This window comes from Acinonyx jubatus, chromosome D1 (genome assembly GCF_027475565.1).
Source record: "Acinonyx jubatus isolate Ajub_Pintada_27869175 chromosome D1, VMU_Ajub_asm_v1.0, whole genome shotgun sequence".
Taxonomy (NCBI): domain Eukaryota; kingdom Metazoa; phylum Chordata; class Mammalia; order Carnivora; family Felidae; genus Acinonyx; species Acinonyx jubatus.
In genome coordinates, this window is record NC_069390.1 from 65,631,929 (window position 1) to 65,659,741 (window position 27,813).

Sequence of the window (27,813 nt, forward strand, 5' to 3'; positions counted from 1 at the left end):
TTTTATTATTTTATTTTATTTTATTTTATTTTATATTTTAGAGAGAGAAAGTGAGATCATGAATGGGGGAGAGGGGTAGAGGGGAAGAGAGAGCGAGAACCTTAAGCAGGCTCCATGCTCATTGTGTAGTCTGATGTGAGGCTCAATCCCACAACCCAGAGCTGAAATCAAGAGTTAGATGCTCAACTGACTGAGTCACTCAGGTGCCCCAAAATGTGATTATTATTTTAAAGATGAATTTCTTGTACAAGAAGATCAGAGATCAAAGGTAATTGATTGCTATATGCCAGGTTCTATATTAAGGGCTTCATATTCAATAATTCATTTAATACATGAACCCATGAGGTAGGTGATGTTATCCCATCTTATATGTGAGGAAACGGAGTCACAGAACCCTCAGGAATTTGCCCAGTGTCACAGGACTAGTAGGTGGACCAAGAGAAACATAAATTTATGACTGCCAGACAATAAAGCCAATCTCTATAGCTAATATCACATACTTCTCAGAAAGAAAGATAATTAGCCACTAAGAGAAAGACAGTTTTTTTTTGAGTCTGTACCCTGAAGATGAACTCAAAAAGGATGAATAGCAATGGAAGAAGGCTTTGAATGACTTCAAATAGTGGTGTGTGGGCACCAAAGGAAGGGTTTATTTTGGAATAGTCACAAAAGAGACAAAGTGTCTGTCCAATTGCCCAGAGAATAAGTAGCTATAGCTACCACTGAGAATTGATAACTGAAAATTATCAGTGTAAAAAGCCAATTTAAAAATCCAACAAAATTTAACAAGGAAGAGACAAGATTATAAAATACTTTGAACGTCACATAAAATTCCTGAGGCCCTAGGAAAATGTTTTAGTATTGCTGCTTTTTTTTTGAAAAGGTGTTTAGCTTCATTTCAATAATACTCTTAATATTGAGGGAAGATCATATGAAGATTTTAAGCCATTTCTCCTTATTACTCTACTCTCATTTCATTTACTGATTTTGCTTTTTACTAAATGATCACTCTTCTTTTTTCTTTCTTCTGTTTGATCTCACCCACGTAATCATGATCTCCTTTATCATATATGCTACCTACATTTTCTTTCAAAGAAATGTGAGAAGGAAAAATCATTAAAAAATAGCAAAAAATACTAACACATTATAGGGCTCTCCAACTCACTAGAGTCCTACGGTATTTGGCACAAAGTAAGAAACAAGATTAGAATGATCCATGAGAATTTGGTCTCTGCAGAAAAGGAACTACGGAGTGAGGCAGATAACTGGATTACCCTTATCTACACAGTTTTAAGACTAGATAGCACAAAAGTTATCTTTTGCTTTTGTAAACCTTTTTTTATAAAATATTTATTATTGGAGTATTGTTGACATACAATGCTATACTCCTTTCAGGTGCGCAAGATAGTGATTCAACTATTCCATATATTACTCCAAACTCAGTGGGCATGATAAGTAAAGTCACCTTCTATCACCATACAATAGTATTGCTGTATTTTTGACTATATTCCCTATGCTGTGCTTTTTATTCCATGACATGTATTTTATAACTAGAAGTTTGTACCTCTTAATCCCCGTCACCTATTTTGTCCATTCTCTCCCCTACCACCCCTCTGGTAACCACCAGTTTGTTCTCTTTGTGAGTCTGTTTCTGTTCTTGTTCTTTTACTGGTTGTTTGGTTTTTTGTTTTGTTTTGTTTCCTTTTTTAGATACCACATATAAGTGACATCATATGGTATTTTTCTTATTCTGACTTATTTCACTTAGCATAATACATTAAAGTATATTCATGTTGCTATAAATGACAATATTTCATTCTTTTTTATGGCTAATATTACAGTGTGTGTGTGTGTGTGTGTGTGTGTATACACCACATCTTTATCCATTCATCTATCAATGAATACCTCGGTTGCTTCCATATCTGGGCTATTGTAAATAATGCTGCAATAAACATAGGGTTACATATGTCTTTTTGAATTAGTATTTTCATTTCATTTGGGTGAATGTTCTGTATGGAATTACATGTAATAATTATTACATGTATCTTTTTACCATTGCAGCTAAGTATGGTTTTATACCTAAACTATAATTCTTGGGATATAAGGGGGAATCACGTTTTAAACGGAGAAACAATGGTCATCCCTCTGTACTTCTTTTAACGGTTCCTTGGCATGTCATCATGGTGACTATGCACCCAAGGGCATCATCCAAGGGTGGAAGAGCAAGAAGATAAGGTTTTTGGGTCCCATCTTTTTAAGACCTTGTGGAGCAGAACAGATATCCCAGTTTTGAACCACCCATTTATGGACTGTTATATGTGATATACATTTCTATCTTGCAAGAGCACTGTTATTTTGCTCTTTGTTGTATGTAACTGAACATATATACTAAATAATGCACCATGCAAGATAGCTATTACTCTCTCTACTAACAGATGAGGGAAGAGGGTCAGAAAAGTTAATTTTCTAAGGTTACCCAATAAGTATATGGTAGAATCAAAAAAGACCAGAGTCCACCCTCTTTTCACTAAAGCAGGCAATCTCCTATGAGTTAAATACTATGGAATCAAGGAGGAGTGAGACGTTAATTTTGCCTGGAGGAATTAACGAGGGCTTCCTGATGGAGGTGGAAGTTTAATGAGATCTTTTTTTTTTAATGTTTATTTATTTTTGAGAGAGGGGGAGAGAAACAGAGTGTGAGTGGGGGAGGGGCAGAGAGAGAGAGGGAGACACAGAATCTGAAGCAGGTTCCAGGCTCTTAGCTGTTAGCACAGAGCCTGATGCGGGCTTGAACTCACGGACCATGAGATCATGACCTGAGCCAAGTTGGATTCTTAACCGACTGAGTCACCCAGGCGTCCCAAAGTTTAATGAGATCTTAAAAGATGGGTATGGATAAAAAAGTTATTCCTTTGGAACAGAGTGAACAAAGGCAAGGAGATAAAGAAGTATATAAAAGACTCAAGAAAAGCTTGTAAATTATTGCTGTTAAATTGACCACTATTGTTCTTTGGCTTTATTTATTTAACATGTATTTCAGTGTATCTACTACATAGCCAGATACAAACAAGGTCCTAGAGGTAAAGTGGTAAAAGATAAAAAAGATGTCTATAAATTCCCAAATATATGAGAAGATGATACTACTGGCAATGCCTACAGGATAAAGTCCAAATCCCATATCAGCCAAACAAGGCCTTCATAGTCAGACTGAACCACACCTTACCAACCTCACATTCTGTTACTGCTGTGCTCCAGCTTCACAGAATGCAGTGTATATGAGTTTCCAGGCCTCTGACATTTGCACATATTGTTTCCTTTTCCTGGAATGCCTTTTCCCTTCTCTGCCTAAAAACATCTTACTTTTTCTTTAACAGCCAGCTAAAATTATACCTTTCTTTGACTTCCTCAAGGGGGATGGTTCTTTATACCATATTCCCTTAAAACAATTTCTTCACATCTTCATTTACTTTTCATTAGGCCAGCCAACCAATCTAGCCAAAATGTGCCAGGTTATGGAGGTAAGAAAATGGCAAAAATAGAGCAATTTTTCCCTGTGCTTTTGGAGTTTACAACCTAGAAAGAAATATCGAGCATTGAACAGTTACAATGCAGTATGACAACTTCTTTGGAAGGGAAGAGTGTCAAGTGGAAGCACACAACAGAAGCATCAGAACTAACCTCAGCTTCCAAGAAGAAGCATTATTTAAACTGAATCCTTCAGAATGCAAAGGAGTCAGGTAGGCAGAGAATGGCAAGGCATGAACCAGAATGAAGCATTGTCCACTAGACTCCATTAGACTGTGATGCTTTTAAAGAAGCATCCCAAGTGATTTAACACCACCACCACCACCACCAAGATTAAATGCTGGCTCAGGTTAATACTAAACGTGTTACTACTGTACTTTAGTGAATCCCTATACTTATATTTTGTCTTTCCTCTATATAGTATTTCCTATCCCATCTTTTACCCCCACTTCAGTCCATTATCCAGAAACTTCCTGGGATCCCACTAGCATCTCTCAAACTTCAGTGTGCATAAGATTCACTGGTATGCTTGTGAAAACATAGATTTTTTGAGGCCCTCCCCCCAGAGATTTTGATTCTATAGATCTTAGGGTAGAGCTGGAGATTCTGTAATTCTAATAACCTGCTTGGTAAGATCTGATGCTACCAGTTCACAGACCACATCTTGAATAGCAGTTCTGTAGGAAATTATACAAATATTTCTCAGAATTATTTCCCCTTGTTCCTAAACCTGCTATGCCAGGTTGAGCTCCTTGGAACAAAAGCGGAATTTATGCTTGGGTATATGGGTCATGTGCTTTCAGAGGGACCATTCCTAGAAAGAAGGACCTGTGTGGTGACTCTCACCCAGCAATCACGTTCTCCACCTGGATGACTGTTATATTTTCTCATTTCCTCCTGCTCTCCAACAACTATTATGTTTTCTCACTGTCACCTTCCATACCAGCCTGTGTAGATAGAGGTTTCCCAGTGGACGAGGAGACACCAGTAGGGCTGCCAGCAAACTGCATTCTCTAAGGGCAGCCCAGGGAAAAAGGATGGAAGTAGCTTCGTGAATGAGTATATAGGTCAGGTCTTCTACTCATTTCATGATTTTAGAAGATTCATTTAAGTCTAAATAAGGGCTTTATAATTTCAGAAAAGGAAAATGATGGGAGAATTGCTGAATTTTTAAGAAGGCTTTCAGCAATTGCTTCCACTTGCCTCAACGTGCATCATGTATGAGAGTCTGGAGAGTTAATATGCTTTTAAGAGCCATGAGAACAGGGACCATGTCTTCCCCATGAACATACTCCACAATTCCCTGCAAGAATTATAACTTTTTAGAAAATTTGAAAATACTTAACTCTAAAAAGGAGGAAATGAAACCAACTGACAAAAGCTGGAAGGATCATTTTGATAATTAATTAGATAATACACATAAAGCACCTAGAATATAGTGGTTCCTTGATAAACATTAGTTCACCCCTTCTATTTATATTTTATTATTTATTATTTATTATTTAGAACAGCTTTGTTCCATAGAAGTCTGAAATGATGGACACATTCTATAACTGCACTGTTGAATACGTTACCCACTAACCACAATGGCTATGAACACTTGAAAGGTAGCTAGTACAACTGAGAAATTGACTTTTTGATTTTATAGTATTTTAATTAAATTTAAATAATGACACGAAGCTTGTAGCTGTTGTCTTGGAAAACACAGATTTAGTAGCAAGTACAACATAGTAGTTTGTAATTAGGCCTGTAGATTTGTTGAACTGAATTGACTTGATCCTTTATCATACAGGTAGGAATGTTTAAGGTGAAGAGTGAAAAGGGCAGCTGTCCCAAGACAGGCCAAAAGCTGCAGTTAAAGAGCAAAGGCAGTAGGATCCAAGCCAAAAAAAAAGTTTCGGTCATATTGACCAATGCTTTTCATATTTTAATATGCATACAAATCACTGAGGTTCTTATTAAAAACACAGATTCTGATTTAATAGAACTTGAATGGGACCCTAGATTCTATGCTTACAAGGTCCCAGGTAATGAGTGTTGCCAGTCAATGAGTCCCTTTCAAGAAGCAAACATCTAGATATAGTTAGGCTGATGGACCAGCATAACTGCTATGGATCTACCTCTGAACAAACTATGGGGTCTGCATTCTAGATCAAATTACAGGAATGCTCTATTTTATTAAAGGCACACTATCCCTCTCAATTTCATGATGAACATTATTAAGCACCTTCTATATACTAGGAAGAGTACTCATAACACCCCCTAAAGGGCATGTATTATTATTCCCATTTACAAATAATACAACCGGTTTAGACAGAGAATTTGACTTAATCAAAACTCACGCAAGTACCTTCAGAGGTGGGATCATAACCCAAGTTGCTCCTGAATCTAAATCCTAGCCTTTCTCTTTATACAATCTTGTTATTCAAAGTGTGTACAAGTGGACATCATCCTCACTGGGAGGCTTATTAGCAATGCAGACTCTCAGGCCTCATCCCAGGTCTACTCAATAAGAATCTGCATTTTAAGACCTCCAGGTTATTTTTATTACGCACATCAATATTTGAAAAGCACTATTATGTTCCATCTCTACCTTTATAGATCAAAGTAACAAGTGCAACAGTAGGGGATCTGTTGATTGTGGCAGCTGAGAAATGGATTTAGACTGGCTAGATTTGACTGTGACTCTAGAATAAGTATTTTTATAAGAAATTTATATTACTACTATTGTTTTTATTTTTATTTTTGGGAAAACATAAGCAGAGGAGGGACAGAGAATCCAAAAAGGTCTCTGACAAGCTGACAGCAGCAAGTCTGATGTGGGGCTCAAACTCACAAACCGCAAGATTAAGACCTGAGCCCAAGTTGGATGCTCAACCACTGAGACACCCAGGTGCCCCTAGAATGAATATTGAGTTTTGCTTCTCTTGCTAAATTCTTATTGTCTCATGGACACAGTTTAAGTCAAAATTAAGCTATTTTCTGGTAGGTAAGGATTTTCTAGTTTTTTTTTTTTTTTTTTTTTTTTTTTTAGTTTGTAGATAATACTACATCCTCAACATATAAAAACATTGACAATTTTAATAGTGTTCAAGGGGGAAAAAACTAAAAAGAAACAAATGTGTTTGCTGAAAGATAAATGTACTAAAATCAGCAAAGTTTTCGAAAATAACATTATTAATCACTACCATGATGGTTCAAAGAAACAAGCAAAATTCTGCTTCCTCTGCCTTCATGGGTAATTCTGGAAAACTATCCAATTGAAAGTGAATAGCAGCCTGAATCACAAGGGTCTGTTACTGTACAAAGTGACTCAGAGGAATTCACTGTCCTGCTCTGTGACCAAGTGCTTGGTCATTCCCCTTCTGCAAATATAGCAACTTCCTCCTCTGAGAGCTCTTACCCTAAGCTTCCTGCTGCTGGAATCAATCAGAAATGCCATTTAAACCTTGCTTAAAAACTTCTCTTAGTTTCAAGCCCATTCTTTGGCTCCTTGAATGAATCTCACTGCTAATTTGATTGTTTCTCTCCATCTCTGAACCCATGTCAACCTTTATCTTCTCTCATCCTCCACTCTTATCAACACTCTTTACTACACTGTACTTTTCCTTGGGCCATTTTATTCCCTTGAAACAACTTTCTGGTCCTTTGTCCCAGAAGCATAGCTGTGTCTTCATGCAATGACCTGTCACACTTAAAGTTCTCTACAAACATCTCACTGATAATACTGTAAGGATATTACGATTGCTTTCAAATAAATTTTACATAAATGATCTTGGAGGTCGAATACTGTGGGTGATACTGATGAGAGAACATAAGGCAAGCTGATACCCCACAAGCCCCGTACCCTCCCCAGGTGAGATATCTGTGACATTCCTTAGGCACTCCTGGCTGCCAAAGAACAAGGGAAAGGGGAAAACAAATGGTTAGCTGATAGAGATCACAGTCACAGTCATGCAGGAGACATGTCTCTGTCAGTTTACAAATGTCTTAGTAAATTACAAGAAAAAGATGATCTTATCAATAGCCTAGCCTCCAGACACCTATAGACCCAACTCAGTTTCATGGAGCCCTAACACCACCCTCCCCTCCATGATGATGTAGGGAACAAAGGCAAGATGAAAATATAAATAAAATTAAACTTCCTTTTCTAATATACATTTTTCTTTTTCTTTTTTTAATGTTTCTTTATTTTTGAGGGGGAGAGAGAGCAAGCGAGTGAGTGACCAGAGAGAGAGGGAATTTGAGGGTCTGAAGTGGGCTCCACTCTGACAGCACACAGCCTGAAGCGGGGCTTTAACTCAAGAACTGGAAGATCATAACCTGAGCTGAAGTCCAATGCTTAACTGACTGAGCCACCCAGGGGCCCGAACATTAAATTTCTTTATAACCTGTAGCCCATCGACAAATATTTGAGATAGGGACAGTAAAACATTCCTCCAATAAACTTCTGTCTTGTCTTACTGTTAATGCCTTACTGGAGGGAAAACCGCCTTAGCTTGAAAATAGCAAAGACTCTGGTTTCCTCTGAGTCCTCTTTAGCATATGAAAGTCCTTTATGGAAACTTTCCTTTTTGCCTGTACCTCCCTCAACTGCAAGGTGTATAATCAGTTGCTCCTCACAATTCTAGGGCAGCTCTTTCTGCCCATGGGTCCTGTCCCCTTGCTTTAATAAAATCACTGTTTTGCACCAAAGAAGTCTCAAGAATTCTTACTTACCCATTGGCTCTGGACCCTACCACTCCAAACTGCATCAATACTATTAAGGACCTTCTCATATTTTTTTGTAACTTAATCCCTCTTTCTTCTTTTCTCTCCTCTACTTCTCTTACTCCTTCAATTTCTTGGGATGTTTTCCAAGCCACAGTCCTGGAACTTCTGGAACAAATCCCTTGTGTCCATTATTATTTCTACCTCTGGAAACAAAGTTTCAGACAACAAAGTGTCTCAAAGAAAACTAAGGTCATTGCACTGTCAATACTTGATAGATGTTTCTTTTATTTCTCCATAGTTTCCATTAAACATCCTTAATAATCTAGACACTCACTTACCATATCAGTTGAACCAGTGTCCTTTGACACTGTAATTATTTATTGCCACTGACCTATTAATATATTTAAAAAAAACTTTTAACAGTTATTTTTGAGAGACAGAGAGAGACAAAGCACAAGCAGGGGAGGGGCAGAGAGAGAGGGAGATACAGCAGGCTCTGGGCTCTGAGCTCTATGCGGGGCTTGAACCCATAAACTGTGAGATCATGACCTGAGTAGAAGTCAGATGCTTAACCAGCTGAGCCACCCAGGAGCCCTGACCTACCAATATTTTAAAAGTGTAAGTTTCTTTCTTTTGTACTCGTTTTTCTTATAAAGGGCATTTACAAATTCTTAGCCCTTTTATTTAAGACTTTGGCATAGTAAACTAGTTTGTTGTTTAGCAAATATTCACTCCTTCTTCTACTTTGAGCTTGGCAATATGACTTGCTTTGGCCAGTGGGGTGTTAGTGACGTCATGTGAACATAGCCTTCAACTGTGTTTGTGTCCTGGGCTTTCCTCTTGTGTTTTGGCCATTACAATTAAAATAACATACTCTGGGTAGTAGTGTCCCACTCCCTGGGCCCCAGAATCAAACACTTGAAGCCAACCTGGTAATCTACAGTCTACAGCAGTTGGCCCAACCAACCAGCAAACACTTACGGGAAGAATAAATGCTTATTGTTATATGCCACTGATTATGTGGTTATTGGTTGCACACCAAAAACTGTTATGTAGAGTGAAAGTAAATGATAGACCAAGCTCTACCATTTACTGGTTGAGCTAGAATGTCTGTATCTGTAAAATGAGAGGTTTGCATTCATTGGATCCTAAGTTACTTAACAACATTTAAAACTCATGATTCTTGAGTATACTATTTATTACAGTATATTTCCAGAAAACAAGTCAAAATATAACCAGTATATAATGAACTCTAGAGAAGGATGGATAAAAAGGAATCCTAGAATTTCTCTGATTAATTTTATTTTTTTTTAAAGCAGAAAGATTGGGGTTTCGTTGGATGGTGTTCAATATACGACTCTGGTCAGCTACAAAAGCCAAAAGTATGTCTGGAGAGGAGGCTTCCGGACTGACTTCCATGTCAGTTGGTTGCAGAGTACTTAGAGGGTAACATGGTATCTTTTCACTAAGTCAGCCTTCAGGGATGTAGACTTACAGATCATATGCAGGCTCTACTCACTGTGAACTCTCTAAGAACACAGTATATTCATCAACTGCCATAAGACAATATTTAACATATAATGGAGAAGAATAACATGATTGAGTGAAAAATGTAAACTACAGAGTGCTGAAATGGCAATTTGCTTTTTCTCTTTGCTTTTCCTTGAGGGATTTTAACCTTCATATAGGGGATTCCTGCTTTGCAGGAGAGGTGGGGTTATACCATATGTAACATCATACCCAACCTTAAAATATCATGACATCATGAAAGAACGAGATTATTTGAAGCATTTGTATGTAAGAACCTCAGTGATTCCCCCCCCCCACCATTTGTTAATGGTAGATACTTTCAGAGCTCTAAAAACCCCTAACTTCCTGCCTAAAAAAGGCAGAAATCTCTTTAAATATTTTTTGTGCCTTATTAGATACTTAATTTAAAAATTTCCTTTGACCACAGATTTCCTCTAGTTATTCAATTGCTGTTTATATGCATGCCAAGGAATTGTTTCCACAAGGACAACATATTTCTAAAATCAAATTTGTTCACTGGCAAAATTAATATTTATTTGTAATGAAATTATTTGTGAGAAGGACAATAATACACATTAAAATTTGCCATTTAAGTAATATTTTTGAAGAAGGAAATGCTCTTATGCAATATGACTGAAATGCTCTGGGGAGCTCTGAGATCGTTTTTTCATTAAATAGATCTGAAATTACGTGAACAACTGGAACATGAGAAAGGAAAGAGGAAAACAAAGTTTAGAACACTAGGGAGTGAGAAAATAGACTGCGAATGGAACAGCGATTTGTTCAAGGTTACCCAGTGAATCAGGAACAAAGAGGAAGGTTGGACTTATGCCAAAAGCCAAAGTATATCTACATTAATGGCTATGCACTAAATCTGCATTTTCAATAGATGATGTACTCATGTTTATATGGGGGAAGATAGTCATATTTACCATCCTCTCAGGGCCTAGCATGTGTTACTACATAAGTTTTTATTATTTACATAAAATGATAAACACTTAGAAGCCAGAAGTTAACAAAGCATGATTTCATGGTTCCTGGGAGGCTCAGTCAGTTAAGTGTCCCACTCTTGATTTCAACTCAGGTCATGATCTCATGGTTTGTGAGATCAAGTCCCAAGTCTGGCTCAGTGCTGACAGTGTGGAGCCTGCTTGAGATTGTCCTACTCCCTCTCTCTCTCTCTCTGACCCTCCCCTACTCTCTCTTTCTCTCTCTCAATATAAATAAATGAACTTGAAAAAAAAAAGCATTATTTCACATACATAATTTCATTTTGTCCCCACAATCACCTCTGAGGTAGGTATTATAATTCCTGTCTTAAAGATAAATTTAGATCCAGAAAAATTAAATGACTTGCTGAACAACACATTGTCACGAAACACATTGGGATATTTTCACCACAGCAAACGGGTCAGCAACCCTCTCTAAAGATACTACTTAAGGAAGCTCAAAGAGGTTTTGCATTAAGTACAAAAAAGTTGAAGATTAAAAAAAAAAAAAGACCCTTTGAAGAACTCAAATTTGTATACAAAGTTGATATTTAGGGAATAGAAAGCAATTTGATTAATTTGTTATATGTAGCTGATTTTACTAGCTAATTAGCTGTGATATCAGTCAAGGAGGTCTGCATAAAATCTTTAAATTTTGTCGATAAATTATTTGTACATGAGGGCATCTGGCCATTCAGGCATGAGAATCCTAAGAGACGGCTTTGAAATAATACAGATCTACCAAAGAAAGCAGTCCTACTTACAAAATCAAGTCTGTGCTCCATGTCTACTTCAAAGCACTGTCCATCTGCCTTGCCTATGAATATAGCAAATAATTTTTCTAGAGTAAAAACACAGAATTCCTTAAAATATACATGAATCTCTGTCCCAAAGCTATTGGGGCCTCTGTGACAAGTTGTCTTCCACCCAAATCCACGTGTAGCAGAGGAGAAAGCAAAGTTTTTCCCAAGCGGAGAGAAAACAAGTGAGAAAAGGTGGGAATATAAGAGGTTGTATGATAAAGAGTTAAGTGAGATCTCGAACCCCTTACCCAGTCTATCTACATTCATTCTTGGCTCTGCTCCTAACTGTGCAACCTTGAAAAAGTTACTTAATCTCTTTATGATTCAGTTTTCGGATCTGTAATATAAAGAAAGTAATAGAACCTATCTTACAGGGTTGTTTTAAGGATTGAGTTAATATTTGTTAAGTACTTAGTGTCAGGTATACAGTAATACTAATATAAATGTTTGATTAGTGAAGGAAGATGGGGAGAGTGAGAGACAGAATAGTGGACACTATGTGTCTTTAATGTATTACTTTGCTTCCTACTAACAGGATCCTTGTCTTTCCAGAACTGGGGCCACTGATTCCTACCAGTAAGCTTTTAACCCCATTTCTTGTCTGACCCCAAACGACTCTTGTTCAGAAAGATTTAGGAAGCCCTAGCTCAGTAGTTCAGGTGAGTCAGCACTAAGTCAATCTTGTTGTTATTCTTATCCTGACCCTGTGTCCCAGTTTCAGTCACTTGTTCCTGTAATCAAGTCCCAACCTTGTATTCCAATTCTAGCATTATGCTCCCCTGTGGCGGAGTCCTGGCTTGGAGGATCAGCTCAGGATCTCCAGTTCCTTTGAGGCAGAAGCCACCCAAAGGGTAGCCTCTGGACTACTGGCACACAGTGCATGAACTTTGGAAAATCAGTTGTCTATATTTAAAAATTCCAAACCTTTACATAAAAATTCAAATATCCAACTTCTCTAGAAAAGTTAGATGATTTGGTAACACTTGGTCCCCATCTCTTTTTGGTACCAATCCACTGGAGCCAAGTGGCAGCTGCCCCTTTTGGAACGCCATGTACTCTCGATTCCCTGCTGTCCCCATGCCTTTTCCTTCATTTATTTCTGGGAGTTACTTTGTCCTTGTAGGCATTTAAGGTTGGGTCTAAGAGTTAGAATAGCGATACTTACCAAGCATTTACATTGCGCCAGGTAATTTTTCAAGTGCTTCATGAGTTTTATTCATTTAATCAAAGACCAGGCATCTGTTCTTATCCAACCTCCCTGCAGTCCTTCTCCTTGCTTCAAATCCTCTGTCTGTACACACACCTGTGTTTGTCCCATCTTCCCCAATCACTACTGTCTATCCATTAGCTAGGGTCACACATAAAGCCTTGTCACACCTCCAAAATGTCAACTGCTCACCCACACTGTGGCCTGCTGCCACCCTCCAATCTCCCCTGCTGAGTCAAACTTTGTTGTTCAAGAATTTTGGCCATTAGAGTGGCTGTACTTAATCCCAGGCTTTACCCATTTGTCTGATTCTAGTATCTATCTCATGCTCCAGGCTTTCATAAAACCATGCCTTTCATTAAACATAGAAAGACTACACGCTTAAAAAATGTGTTCCAACTCTTGTTAGAAACCCAGCAAAATCCATCAAATATTTGACAGCTTACTTACGTTATATGTGCTACCACAGAAATTTGATTTGATTATTCCTTTACTAAGAAACCCAAAGAAGTTTATCCATCTCTTCTATAAGCAATTCAGTATCTTTTCAGGGAACCACCCAGGAAACTAACATTTTTTTAATACAATGGGCTTTTTTCCCCTATGATAGGCCCTTATGTTTTCCAAAACAATGAATGAAAGAGAAAACTATTTGCATAACTAAGCTGAGATTTAGCAAATATCAAAACAGAACTCACAAAACTCTTTCTACACATTTCATAAGATTATCTGGACTGGGTAGAATTGAATATGTATTGAATTTTAAATTTACCTCATTAAATTCTAACATAATTTTTAAAGAAAGTCTTAATAAAAATGTTACTTACATAAGGAATCGTGTCCAAAGTGTCTGTGTTGACAATTATAGGAGCAGGGCTGGCCTAAAAAAGAGACACAAGAAAAAAAATTAAATAACAGGTAATCTATTCTGAGATAGGATCTGTTAAACTTATTTAACAGAGTTCAACAGTATTTCTTGAGAACCTGTAAAGGCACTATGTCAGGGTTTCAAGGGATAAATGAAATGTCTTGGAATTCCCTGAAACCACCTTCCTTCAAGTATTTGCTATATTGACTACATAATGAAATGAAGTAAGCAGTTAAATTTGTACTCATTTTCCCTTTAATTCTACCCAACAGTAGGAGGTGAGGATTTGAGCTGTATATGAGGTAAGAATTTCTAATAAATTGGGTGAGTAAAAATGTATAGCATTTCTTTATAAAATGGCTATACAAAATAAATTTAATTTCTCTCTCATGGAAGCAAAATTTAACCTAAAGCAATATTTGTAACCCTCCTCTTTAAACTGCCTTTTGAGAATATGTTGAAATAGAAAGATTCACTTACTGACATCTTATATGTATATTTACCTATTATATATTCTGTACCATATCTTTCAACATTTGTGCTTTTCTGATCATGTACCTTAGAAATCCTTAGCTAGAAAATTAAAACTAGTCAAAGGTGGCATAAAATCATTATGAGTATGCTAAACTTCCTTTTTAAAAAAAAATGTACAACCTGCAGTCATTCCCTTTAAAGCTGGGTAGGAATCTGTGTAACACTGATACAGAAGTGCTACAAGCCAAGTCATTAGAAAATGAGAGATTGCAATCTCTATTTGCATCAACCAATCTGACTTCATGAATATTGAGTAGATCTATCTTTATTTTCTAGTTTCTAGAATTTTCATAGCATCTTTTCCTTCATCCCCTGCAGGATCTTTAATCTCCTTCCCAAATTGCAGATTTCATTTAGATAGAAAAAATACTCTCCTCATGGTAAATCCAGAGCTGTCCTATAAGACATGGTAGTTTTGGCAAGTGCTCAACTTTTGGGACATTTCATTAGCTGTGCCCTCTGGAGTTAACAGAGTTAACAGCTTTTAAATGTCAATCTGTTAATCAAATGATTAAAAAAATGGCAATCCAGCAGATTTTACAAAACAAAATTCCATGTTTTAACATAACACACCAGGCATTGAAAACATGAGCCTGGTCTATATGTGTCCATAGTGAGCCAACTAGATGTTCACAGTTTATTCATTAACTCCTAATAGCAAGTACCTTTAGGGTGAATAGGGGCTTTGGAGAAAGACAGTTTTCACAGGATCCCAACAAAACAAACAAACAAACAAACAAACAAACAGACCCTAAACACCTGCATACAAAAAGGCAGTTCTTATTAAGAGGCATGTGGTGGTGTAGGGAGAAGAACAAGAGGTTTGGAGTTAGAGAACCTGGGCTCAAGTTTGGTTTAGCAACTTTCTGATTATACATTTTGGGGCTGAGCAACTTTCTGATGATGAGATCTGGAGGCAATTACACTAACTCCCTTTGTCTCATTTTCTTTCTCTGTAGAATGGGAATAGAAATAATCATCTTCTGAAAGAGTCATTTGAAGAATAAGTGAGATGATATATTTGAATGTGCTTTGTAAACTTACATTTCAGAATCAATATTAAATATTATTATTAGCAGCCCTAAAGACAGACCACTGTAAGAATATATTATTGACTGGTTTGTGAATTGTTTACACCCCAGAGATTTCAAAGCCATGATAGTGGCTACAATCACACTAAAGAAAACTAAAGATTAGACCATGTGACTTACTATTTATTAAATATATATTACTTGCCCAGGTATAAGAAAATGCACATATATCCTCATTTAATCTCCACAAAACCATAGTGATAAAGCATTATTATCACTATCCACATATTATAGATGAGAAAATGGAGGCTCAGGGAAAATAAGAGCTGAGATTTAACACTGGCCTTTCTGACCTCAAAATCCATTTTTTTTCCACACTAAGTTGCTCCATGATCTGAGTATCTAGGTGGCTCAGTTGCAAGAGTCCTGCAGTGATTGCAGATCTCGAGGTAAAGCAGCATAGAAGACTCTGGCAAACCAAAGACCACCCTGGAGGCAAGAGCTGCCTTAAGTCTTACATATCAGATATTGAAAGCAATCTGGTGATGCCTGAATGGTTACTGTTGTTGTCTTCCTCTTCTGTTTTTTAGTTTTTACTTCCTTTCTTCTATGCTTTCTAATTGGTTCCCAGGACTCTTCTAAAACATTTGTGCCTTGCCCCCTTGACCAGACTGAAAGCTTTCCAAGTATTACACCCAAGACTTATATTTAGTACAATTTGATCAATAAATATGTATTGATTTGATTCAACCCATCTTACTTTTGTTTTTCCTCTTACAGATTATATTAACATGATCTAGGAATAAATTTTGTATGCAAGCCCATTTCTTTTATGATGTCATTTATCCCTTTCATATGTTTATGCTGCTATTTTCCTTTTCATATACATAAATTCAGGTTTTCTAATCAGACTCTGTTTAAAAAATGACAAGGATTGAATATTTTCCTAGAATTCTTCACAGCACTTGGTTACACCAAAGGAGCTCAGCAACAACTTAGGAATTACTGGCTAAATGTTGATATAAAGTATAGGTGAGGGTATAAAGGAAAGTAATAGTTCTTTGTAAGCTCGTAAGCTCAGGAAAGCATTTCTAGGATAACTCCAAAATCTCCCATGTTACCAACAAAACTGTGACTACTTTTCCAGATTATCCACTGTCACTATCTTTCCTTAATCAGTCCCTATTGCTTAACTATCCAGCTTTTATGAAATATTGATTATTTCGTAACTGTAAGCTGTAAAGGTTGTGAAGTGTAATCTATGTTATGTGGAAAGCTCCTTACTGAGTAAAAAAGATTCAGAAGCCCCCTTTAATGCCTGCATCTTTTAATGTCATTAAAAATGCATGAACGAACAAAATGTATAGATTGTTTGAACATACACATACAGCACATACATCTGACACTGACAAATCCCAGGCATGAATGCCAAGATGTCATGGTTGGCTGTTCTGTATCCCACTGCTGCTATATCTGGCTCTCTGAAGATCAGATCTCCCATTGCTTTGTTCCAGGACCCTCATGACCCTCCCCAGACTGTTTTCACAGAAGCTTCTTGAAGGTACTCAATGATACAAATCAGCAGAGAATAAAAATCCCAAGTGGTGACAGAGTATAGTTGAATTCTAAGTATGGCCCATGAGTGTGCTTCTGTAACCAGTTGTGAATTTCAGATCTCCCCATGGCTCATCCTGGCTTCTGTTTCTTTTCTCGCTTTTGAAATCATGTGAGTCCATGCCTAGTTTGATCACGTCTGGTTTTAGATTCTTAAAACCAGTTCCCTAGTTGCTTTGATGGTTCCCACTAAGCTTTATCTCCACAATTCTTACTGCCCTGCTGTACACATAGTCTCTTAATTGGGTATTGGGTATTCTCTTTAATTGAACTCCTAAATCAAACTGGTGACTTAGCAGATTCCAGTGTCCAACTTCAATATGCTGATTTCCATTAAATGGAAAGAAATTTTTAACAAATATGAAAAAATCATTTTTTAATTTATTTTTATTATTTATTTATTTTTACTTTTAGCAAGAGAGATAAATAAGCAGGGAGAGAGAATGAGAGAGAGAGAGAGACAGAGACAGAGACAGAGACAGAGAGAGAGAATCTTAAGCAGGTTCCATGCTCAGCACAGAGCTGGGTGTGGGGCTCGATCCCACAACCCTGGGATCACGACCTGAACAGAAATCAAGAGTCTGGTGCTCAGCTGACTGAGCCACCAGGTGCCCCTGAAAAAAAATCTTTTAATGAGAAGTTTCAAGTCTTGTCTTTATATAAATATAGCCAAGGATTTTTGAAACTATAAAGGCTTAAGAAACCAATCTCTCTTAGGTGACCCAAACTATGAGATATACATGGGTTGCATTTTATATTACATTCTTTATATGTGCAGAAAGCTAATTTACAGCAAGAGGGAAGTATAAAGTTAATTGTAAAAAGCAAAAAGCAAACAGAGAGAATACTGAAAAATTGAAGTTGTTAGATCAAGTTATTCATGAATTCCCGCCACTTTCCTCTTTGAGCTCCATAGGATACCCAAATACCTTTACATTACATCAATAACTTTATTCATCCCAGTAAAAGATAAACCACTGCTCTTTGCCACAAAGAAAATAGTGACATAGATTTACTAAAGATCTGCAATTGCCCCTGAGCATCATCACTACCTGAAATCTTATGGGACCATGACCAAGCCAGAGCCAGATCTTCGGTGTATTAACACTGGGGTGGGTAAGAAGAAAGTCAAGCATTTATATAGCACTTATTTATATAATTAACTTATTTAATCTTCACATAACCCAATGAGTCAAGTACCATTATTCTCTATTCACAAGTGAGGAAGTAGAGTTTCAGTAATTTTCCCAAAGTCAGACATATGGTAAATATACCATCTTCAAACCTAGACAGTCTAGCTCAGAATCCATACTCTTGACAATTATACTCTACTGTCTCTCAGAACGGAATTGGAATTTACAAGAACTCTTTGGATTCTAACTACTGTTGTTCACTAACAGGTCAGAAGCCAGCTCAAAGCAAAGTTAGATATATACACCTTGATCCTGGCTGGTGGCAGAGCCTTCCCCTCCTCACTCTGGCCCAGTTACAGGGGTCCAGATATATCATGTGAACAGGCCTGCAGGAGGCATGGCTTAGGAGAAGGTAATAAGTGTCAGTCTAATGGCAGAATTCTAGCAAGCTGCTTGCCTTGTTTATCACTGCAGAGATTAAATGCTTTTGGGGGCTGCTCTCCCAGCCAATCTAGTGAAAACCAAAGGTGATTTGAATGTTAACGTTAGTTTGGGAAGATATAGTCAGGCATAGCCAGGCTGACTAAGTCTCGATGTTTTAAGTAAGCTCCAAGAAAATTTCTGGTAAATGACTGATTAAAGACGTATTGATGGCTGTGTGAGAGAGAAACAAAATAAAAGAAACACACCCACTTTAGAATTACAAAACTTTACAGCTGGGACCTTAAGGATCATTTAATTCTATCCTTTCACTCTATAAATATGGAAATGGACACATGGCCTAGTGGCATGTCCCAGATCTCACAATTATTTAGTATGGAAACTAAAGACAGGGTAACAACAGCAATAACAAGAATAAACTGTTAAGCATTTATTAAATGCCTATTATGTTCCAAGGCTGTGGTAAATACTTAAGATGCATTAATGTATTTACTTCTCAAAATGTTTTAAGGAAAACATCACTGTTCCCATTTATTTTTTAATTATTTTTTAAATGTTCATTTATTTTTGAAGCATCTTTTTTAATGTTTATTCATCTTTCAGAGAGAGAGAGAGAGAGAGAGAGAGAAAGAAAGAAAGAAAGAAAGAAAGAAAGAAAGAAAGAAAGAAAGAAAGTGAGTGTGAGTGGGGGAAGAACAGAGAGAGTGAGACACAGAATCCCAAGCAGGCTCCAGGCTCTGAGCTGTCATCAGAGAGCCCAGTGCAGGGTTCAAATTCATGAGCTGTGAGATCATGACCTGAGCCAAAGTTAGACACCTAATTGACTCAGCACCCCAGGCACCCCATTAAATGTTCATTTATTTTTGAGAGAGAGAAAGAGAGGTAGGGGTAGAGAGAGAGGGAGATAACAGTCAGCATAGAGCTTGATGCAGGGCTCAGACCTGATCATGACCTGAGCCAAAGTCAGATCATGACCTGAGCCAAAGTCAGACACTGCTCAACCAGCTGAGCCACCCAGGATCCCCTCATTGTTCCCATTTAAAGGAAAGAAGGAGGGAAGGAAGGAAAAAAAGTGGGGGGAGGAAGGAAGGAAGGAAGGAAGGAAGGAAGGAAGGCAGGCAGGCAGGCAGGCAGGCTCAAAGTGGCTAAGTCACCTGTCTAAGGCCTCAAACCTAAAAGGACTACAACCAGGTTTCAGACCCATGTCTTTATAGCCCCAGAACTCATGCTGATAACCACTAACATTTCCTGATTCCCTCTACTGAATTTTTCCAGGCTACATATTGAAAATTCAGTTATTTCCTGCCCTGTATGTTGCTAGTCACTCCTTCACTGTCTGAAGAGAAATTTCTCACTGTACTGACTCAGATTCAATTCCTCAATTCTCAGAGGGTTTCTAAGTCCCTTAATCTCTTTTAAACCCCCACTTAAAAAAATGGGACAACTCTATTTTCCAGTTAACCTATTTCCCAAGAAGTTAGCTGAAGAAATAATGCATGTTAAGTGAAAAGAGAGGAACTCTATAGATGTAAGTTTATATTATTTATTAGTGTGGTTATTTTTTGCTTTCCTGAATTTTCTTCTCCTTTTCCTATTTCCTTTCCACAAGACAAGCCAGGGGCATGCAGTTTAATCCAGTATAGCTCTGAGTCATCACCAATAGTAGTACCAATAGTATCAGGTCTGTACTCTGGCTTGCCCTTACCCTCCAGTGACATACATACATATATAAGTGTGTGTATGTGTGTGTGTATACACACACACACACACACACACACACACAAGTGAGGACTCTGAGGCAATATCACGAGGGTGGGTAACTGAACAGTATGAGGGCCTGAGGCGTAGCTAGGCAAGGCTTAACTTGCAGGTTAATGACTATGGCAGGGTATCTCTGGGAGCAACCTTGGAGGAAGTAAAAAAACCTTGGCCCCTCTGCCTAACACTTTACAAAATGCAGAGATGGCTACCTACCTAGCTTACCATCAGCGTAGCTCAGAATATTGGAAAAAAAATGGTGGACTCATGTTTGGCCTGAATTCAGTTTAACTCTGCTTTCCTGAACTCTCTCAATAATAAAAATAATATTATCCTTACTTTACCGAAAACTGAGGCACAGAGATGTTAACTAACTTGCCCAAGGTCATTCAGCTGGTGATAGCAAGGCCAAGAATCAAATCTGAAAGTCCAGCTCCTATGTGGGTAATTCTTAACAACTGCAAAACATGTGCTTCTGTTCCCTATTAAAATTTGATAAGTCTCCAGAAGTCTGTTCTAGTTAACACAACTTCCCTCACTGATCCTTGAAAATTCACCATTAGTCTTTCATCCCTTTGGACTGAAGTGTTAACATGCCTGCTCCATCCTCCTTTAAAATACAAGGTAGTGTAATACTCTGCAGAAAACAGATGATATCCTAACGACCTCAGTTAAGCTGAGTTATGTGCCTCCAACTCTAGTACAGAAAAGCGGGGATAGCCTGCAGAATGACACAGAGTGGAGATCTCAGAACCAAAGAGATTTTATTTATGTTTTCTCTAGAATTAAGTCCACTTGGGATAAGAGATAAAAATTGCTTGAACTACTAATTATGAGGGCTCTAAATTCCCATGCAGCAACCCAGCCACATATCTCTCATATCTCTTTGCACTTAGTATAAAAGGCAAAAATAAATGAGTCACCAAAACTTCAGATCATCACTGAAACTCAAATGGATAATTATATTATACTGGCCGCTAATACCATGCTTTATCATTTATAGAGTATATTTATATACATTAGATCATTTAATTTCCACAGAAAGAAGGAAGGAAACTAACACTGACTGAGAAAATAACCATTGTGTGGCAGGCGAACATGATAAGTTTTTATCTGTGTTTTCTTGTGTACTCCTCACAGAACCCAGAGGGACTGGTGGAATTTTCCTTTGTTTATAGTTAAGTAAACTGAGGTGTAGGGTGATTCAGTGAAATTCCCAACATCAGACAGCTAGAGGGGAGCAAAGCTGGAATTCAAACCCAGGTCCTTTGACTCCAAATCTCTTGCTTTTGTACATTAGTCCATGATGCCACAAATCCCACGGGCTCACAGTGAGCATTTACAAAACTAACTGCTTTATTTATATAAATGCTCTCTGGAGATTGCATGAAAAATGGAGTCATTAGCTCAGATCTCAAATGTGGTTTAGTCAATGTGCCCCATGCCATATAACCATACATACTTAATTCACTGATTCACTCCATGTGGTGCTATTCCTGGAAAGATCCATGTGGATACCATCTGCTCCTTTTTGCTAAGCTACCAAAGAGCTATAGTCTTAGCAGCACAGTTATATTTTCAACACATAGATACCAGAATTCTAAGCAAGCTGTTAATCTGGTTCATCAGGCTAAGGTGGGGCTAATTTCTTCTGTAGCACATGGATCAAGGTCTTGCATACAGTAGGTGATCAATAAATGGATACTATTTACTCCCTTCCCTCTCCTTTCTTTCCATCAAGCCAAGATTCTCACTACTTCAAGCACACACCTTGCTTAGGTCTACCATAAGATACTGTTTACATTTCTTCCTTCTCTTATGTCATGAATCAATCATGGTTCCCTCTCTTATTTATCTAACCAAATTATATCTATCCTTCAAGGACAGTCTAAAGCCCCCTAGACTCTCTATGAAAGTTTCCTCAATCTTGACTGCAGGTTTCAATCTATCTCCATTCTGCACCCCCCCCCCCCATTTTAAAGCATTCATTAGTTGTTACTTCAGTTTACACTGAATTATAAATGTTAAAGGAACTATGTGAAAGCACTAAACCCTGACATTCTTTTCTTTTTAATGTTTTATTATTTTTAAGAGAGAGAGAGAGAGAGAATGTGAGAGGGGTACGGCCAGTGATAGAGGAGGACAGAAAATCCAAAGCAGGCTCTGCGCTGACAGCAGCAAGTTGGATTTGGGGCTCACACTCATAAAGCATGAGAGCATGACTTGAGTCAGAGCTGAACGCTCACCAAACTGAGCCACCCAGGTGCCCCTAAACCCTGATGTTCTTAATGAATATTAAGATGCGATATTTTCATCTCCTTGCTGAAACTGCAATTGTTTTGAGGAAAGGACTCTTATTTCATTTCTTTACCAGCCTCTTCCACCTACATTCCAATCAATGTTTTACATACAATATACTCAAAGATGTTTGTTAATGGGCACTTAGACCTTTGAAACTAGAGTTGCAGTAACAAGAGACAGGACTCATGAGAAACCCTGAGGTAACAGATTATGTAAAATGGGTGGAAAGGGGTAACTGCACAAAGCCCACTGGTGACTACTCTTGTACCACATTGATGGTGTGGATATGAGCATCTGGAACTTGTCATGCTATAGACTATGTTTTTCGGAAGCACAATATGTAAATTAAGGAAAGTAATAAACAGAAAGACTCTTCTATACCTAACATATGCTGGTCATTTATATTCATTCTTTTCTAATGCTCATAACAAACCTATGAGTTACATACTATAATTATGCTCATTATACAGATAAAGAAAGCGAGGCATGAGCCTGTAATGCAATGCATTCAAGGTCACTAAGACTAATAGCTAGTGGAGCCAAGACTCATTCTTCTTTTTCTTTTAATTTTAAGTTTTAATTTTAATTCCAGTTAGTTAACATACAGTCATACAGTGTTATATAGTAATTCAACAATTCCACACATACAATTCTCTGTGCTCATCATGACAAGCGCACTTGTGAATCCCCATCACCTATTTCACCTTACCTCCACTCCCCTCCCCTCTGGTGACCATCAATTTGTTCACTATAATTAGTAGCATCTGTTGGGGTACCTGGGGGCTTAGTCAGTTAAGCATCTGACTCTTGATTTTGGCTTCAGGTCCTGATCTCACAATTTTCAAGATCAAGCCCCTTGTCAGGCTCTGTGTTGATAACTCAGAGTCCACTTGAGATTCTCTCTCTCCCTCTGTCTCTGCCCCTCCCCAACTTGCACACATACACACTCTCTCTCTTTCTCAAAATAAAAATAATAAACTTTAAAAAAGAGCCCATTTCTTGCTTTGTCCCTATCTCTCTTTTTTCCCCTTTGCTTGCTTGTTTTGTTCTTTAAATTCCACATACAAGTGAAATCATATGATATTTGTCTTTGACTTATTTTGCTTAGCATTATACTTTTAGTTCCATCCATGCTATTGCAAATGGAAAGATTCCATTCTTTTTTTATGGCTTAATAATATAGCTGGTATATATATGCCATATCTTCTTTATCTATTCATCAATTGATGGATACTTAGGCCGCCTCCATATATTGACTATTGTAAATAATGCCACTATTAACATAGGGGTGCATGTATCCCTTTGAATTAGTGTTATTCTAATTATACTAATTAGTGAATTAGTAGTCTTTGTGTTAAGGTCCAGTAGGACAATTGTTGGATCATAAGGTAGTTCTATTTTTAACTTTTTGAGGAACCTCCATACTATCTTCCACAGTGGCTGCACCAGTTCACATTCTCACCAACAATGTATGAGTATTCCTTTTTCTCCACATTCCCATCAACACCTCTTGTTTCTTGTGTTTTTGATTCTAGCCATTCTGACAAGTGTGAGGTGATACTTCATTGTAGTTTTAATTTGTATTTCTCTGATGATAAGTGATGATAAACATCTTTTCATGTGTCTGTTAGCTATCTGGATATTTTCTTTGGAGAAATGACTGTTCATGTCTTCTGACCATTTTTAATTGGATTATTTGTTTTGAGGGGTGTTGAGTTGTATCAGTTCCTCATATATTTTGGACAGTAATCCTTTATCGGATTTGCAAATATCTTCTCTTACCCTGTAGGTTGCCTTTTAGTTTTGTTGATTGTTTCCTTTCCTATGCAGAAGCTTTTTATTTTGCTGTAGTCCCATTAGTTCATTTTTGCCTTTGTCTCCCTTGCCTCCAGAGACATACTACAAAGAAGTTGCTATGGCTGATGTCAAAGATGTTACTGCCTGTGCTCTCTTCTAGGATTTTTATGATTTAAGGTCTCACATTTATGTCTTTAATTCATTTTAAATTGATTTTTGTGTATGGTGTAAGAGAGTGGTCCATTTTTTCCAAAAGGTCACTCTTCTTGACTCCAAATCCATGTGTTTGTTGTAATGCTACTCTGTGTTGAGTAAGCAAGGTGGTACCGGAAGTGTTTCATGCTCTAACTTATATCCAACTGTACATTTCAGAAGTTGGAAAGGCAGAAGGAGGCATAGGATTTGATGAAAAGCTAAACACTCAAAGATCATGAAAAAAACAAAAAGGCATTCCAAGAATTTGCTAAATTTTTCAGATGAATATGAAGATCTAGTTCAAAAGATTCACCCAAGGAGTTCCTGGGTGGCTCAGACAGTTAAGCATACAGCTCTTGATTTTGGTTCAGGTCATGATCTCACAGTTTGTGGGTTCGTGACCTGTGTCAGGCTCTGTGTTGACAGCATGGAGATTTTTCTCTCTGCACTCTCTCTCTCTCTCTCTCTCTCAAAATAAATAAGCTTAAAAAAAATATTCACCCAAACTAAACATTCACTTGAAGTCTCATGTTTCATCTTAGAAAAGTTCATGTAGTTTTAATATTTTACTTCATAACTCTCTATTTTTTAAATATAAGAATGTGAAGCAAAGAAGTATCACCAAGCTCTTTCTTCTATCCTTGCCTTTATTTTCTAAACACCAATTTAGATTTTTGTTTGTTTTAGAGGAAATGTTAGAGAGAAAGAGAGAGGAGATATGAGTTTGGTTTACTGTTTTACCATTAGTAATCTATAATGTGCTCATGTCCATGTTAGATTGGAAGATATTTCAATACTTGCCTCTGAAACAGGGCACTTGGGTTGTGTTGCAGAAAGAACACAGTAGACACATTTTACTTCAATTTCTCTTATTTTCAATTCTGATAACATCTCTAAGTCTATCAATTTCCCCTTTACTTATTTTGTCTTCAAAATTAATATTATATTTGGAATAATTTTCATTGGGGAAAAACACAGAAATAGAATAGATTTTTAAAAAAGAAGTGAATGGGGACTAGAAAAATAGAAGCTGGCTAACTAATGCTAGCATTTTCTGATGCCAAAGAATATATTCTGCAGATGCGTTTGTATATTGTCATCGACCAGGCAATGAACTCTTTGTTCCACGGCAAAAGCCTACAAATCTCTAGGTCTAAAATGCCAACCAGTTCCTAGCCCCACAGCTGTCCTAGCTTCCCAGAGTGGCAATGGCTACGTCATTCTTGGTTTCTCAGTTTTCCTATGGCTCCCTTACCCCCAGTTATTCTGTAAAGCAAGGGTTCTGCTTGCCAGTTTACCTCCTTCTGGGATCTGGATAATGCTACAGTTGTTTCAGAGTGAACATGGAGGAATGTTATCTGGTAATGTGGGCTAGAGGAGAGAGAGGGAAACAGAGAGAAAAATAAAAGTAAGAGAAATAAGGCATAGAGCAGGTTGTTTTATGGTGCATGAGGACTCTGTCACCAAGTGGAGAATAAAATGGTGGTTCCCAGGCTGACTCTCCTCTTTACTCCCAGACCACTTTATCCATGAAACTGTAAACTAAGACACTCTAGAACTTCATTTGTTTTATAAAAGGTTTCCTTAACCAACTGAAAAAGTAATGGTAACTTCCTTATGAATATAATGTTTGCAACCTTGCAATTTATGACCCCCTCCTTGCCCACTCTAACTCAACAAAAACATTTGCATGGTATGTTTTTAAGTTATAGGATGAGCATCTGCTAGTCTTGTACTTGGAGTCAGCAGATGAGGTGCCTAGGGCTGTTGTGTCACTGTAGAACTTGGTCAGATCACTTAACTCTTTAAATTATGTCTAAGGTTATATCCAGCTATAAATAAGGATTGGATAATTCCTGATTTTAATATTAACCTAACTTTGAATATCAAAAGAAGAGTAATAAAAGCAGTTTAGGGTTTGGGTCATCTGACTGAGATTTAAGAACTTTCCTCTCACCTATAGTATGATTTTAGCCAATTCATTTAACCTCTCTCAAATGTTCTAATCATATATAAATGGAGATTGTAACTTATTATTTATCTACCTAATGTGTTTCTTTGAGAAGAAAATGGGATCATATATAAAAACCCTATGCAATTTGTAAAAGTATTTATTAAGAAAATATTAAAACTCAGCAACATTAATAATGGCAACCCTGCTTTGATTAGACATTGTGCTAAGGGTTTAACTCACATTATCTCATCTGAACCACAAAAAAGCTTTAAAAGATCTGTATAATATCTAATTTTACAGAGGATGAATCTGAGGTCAAAAGTTAAGCCAGGACTCCAAACCTAGGTTTTTCAAAGTAGCTAAGAGTCTGAATTTCAACAAAACTGCACTAGATTGAGCTTCTAGTCCTGCTAGGTTAGGTCTTACTGCTTAGTCACTTCTGATTCCAGCCATTTCAACTCTTTCACTTTTAACTTCCTTATAAATAATATGGAGATGTTAACATCTGTCTTGCCTACCTTGCTAAGGTATAAAGACCAAGAATATAATTTGCAATGCTTTGAAAATTATAACAAGATAGAGCAATATAAGGAAGATAGTAGTAGCAGAGTAACAGGAGTTTCAGCAGCAGCAAGAGTAAAAGCAGTATATTTTCAAGATAAAAATTAGTAACTCCTTTGTTGTTAAGCATCTCCTTAAGTAAAAATATCTAAATGAAGTTTAAAGAAGTACAACATATTTAGTATTAGCTCATTAAAGTTTTCAAGAATTCGATATGTGTGTGTTTTAATTTTGTTTTGCTACTTGGAGGAGGACTGCTATTATTAGCTCTGAACAAATGCCTAGTTTTCTATTCTGTAACAAAAATGTTTTGGGTCCTATTTTTGCAATTTCTGGAGTGGGTGAGGAAAGTGGGAGTGGCAGAGGATGGGCTTTATATTGTTGTACAGTAACATATCTGCACTGATACTCATTGTGATGAATCCACATAAACATTTTACAATCAGCAACAATGGGATAATGAGAAAGCATCTTGTACCTGGCATTACTTTTTCATGAACTCAAAATGCCTACGCACAGGAATCACAAGGCCAGCAGTCAAAGAAAATGCAAATAGCATAAAAGAGGAGGATAAAAAGATAGCAAGTTCTTGCCTTTTGTTCAAAAACAAAAGTGGCTATTCTATTCCATTTTACCAGAAATCTGCAAATGTTCGTGCAGTCCCAGGTTGTTGCAATTATCCAGGTCGCTTCTGATGTAGTTATTTTCCCTCCCTTAGGTTGAATATCTCTATAGATTAAGTTTCATCTTTGTTCCTTTACTAATAGGAATTCCATTAATAGCCTTGTTCATATTCTTCAGGAGGAAATAGACTAAAAACTGGGGTATTACTAGACAGAAATGTGAAGTGAGGCTAAGA

General features: G+C 37.3%; 1 protein-coding gene across 17 annotated transcripts in view; it reads right to left on the minus strand.

The window, feature by feature from the left end:
* DLG2 (discs large MAGUK scaffold protein 2) overlaps positions 1 to 27,813 on the minus strand; it is a 2,057,646-nt gene that overhangs the window by 690,433 nt on the left and 1,339,400 nt on the right. For all 17 annotated transcript variants that reach the window (XM_053202597.1, XM_027039894.2, XM_053202582.1 and 14 more), the window contains one exon: positions 13,595 to 13,648. In XM_053202597.1, coding sequence (XP_053058572.1) covers positions 13,595 to 13,648 — 54 coding nt within the window. The remainder of the gene's footprint in view (positions 1 to 13,594; positions 13,649 to 27,813) is intronic.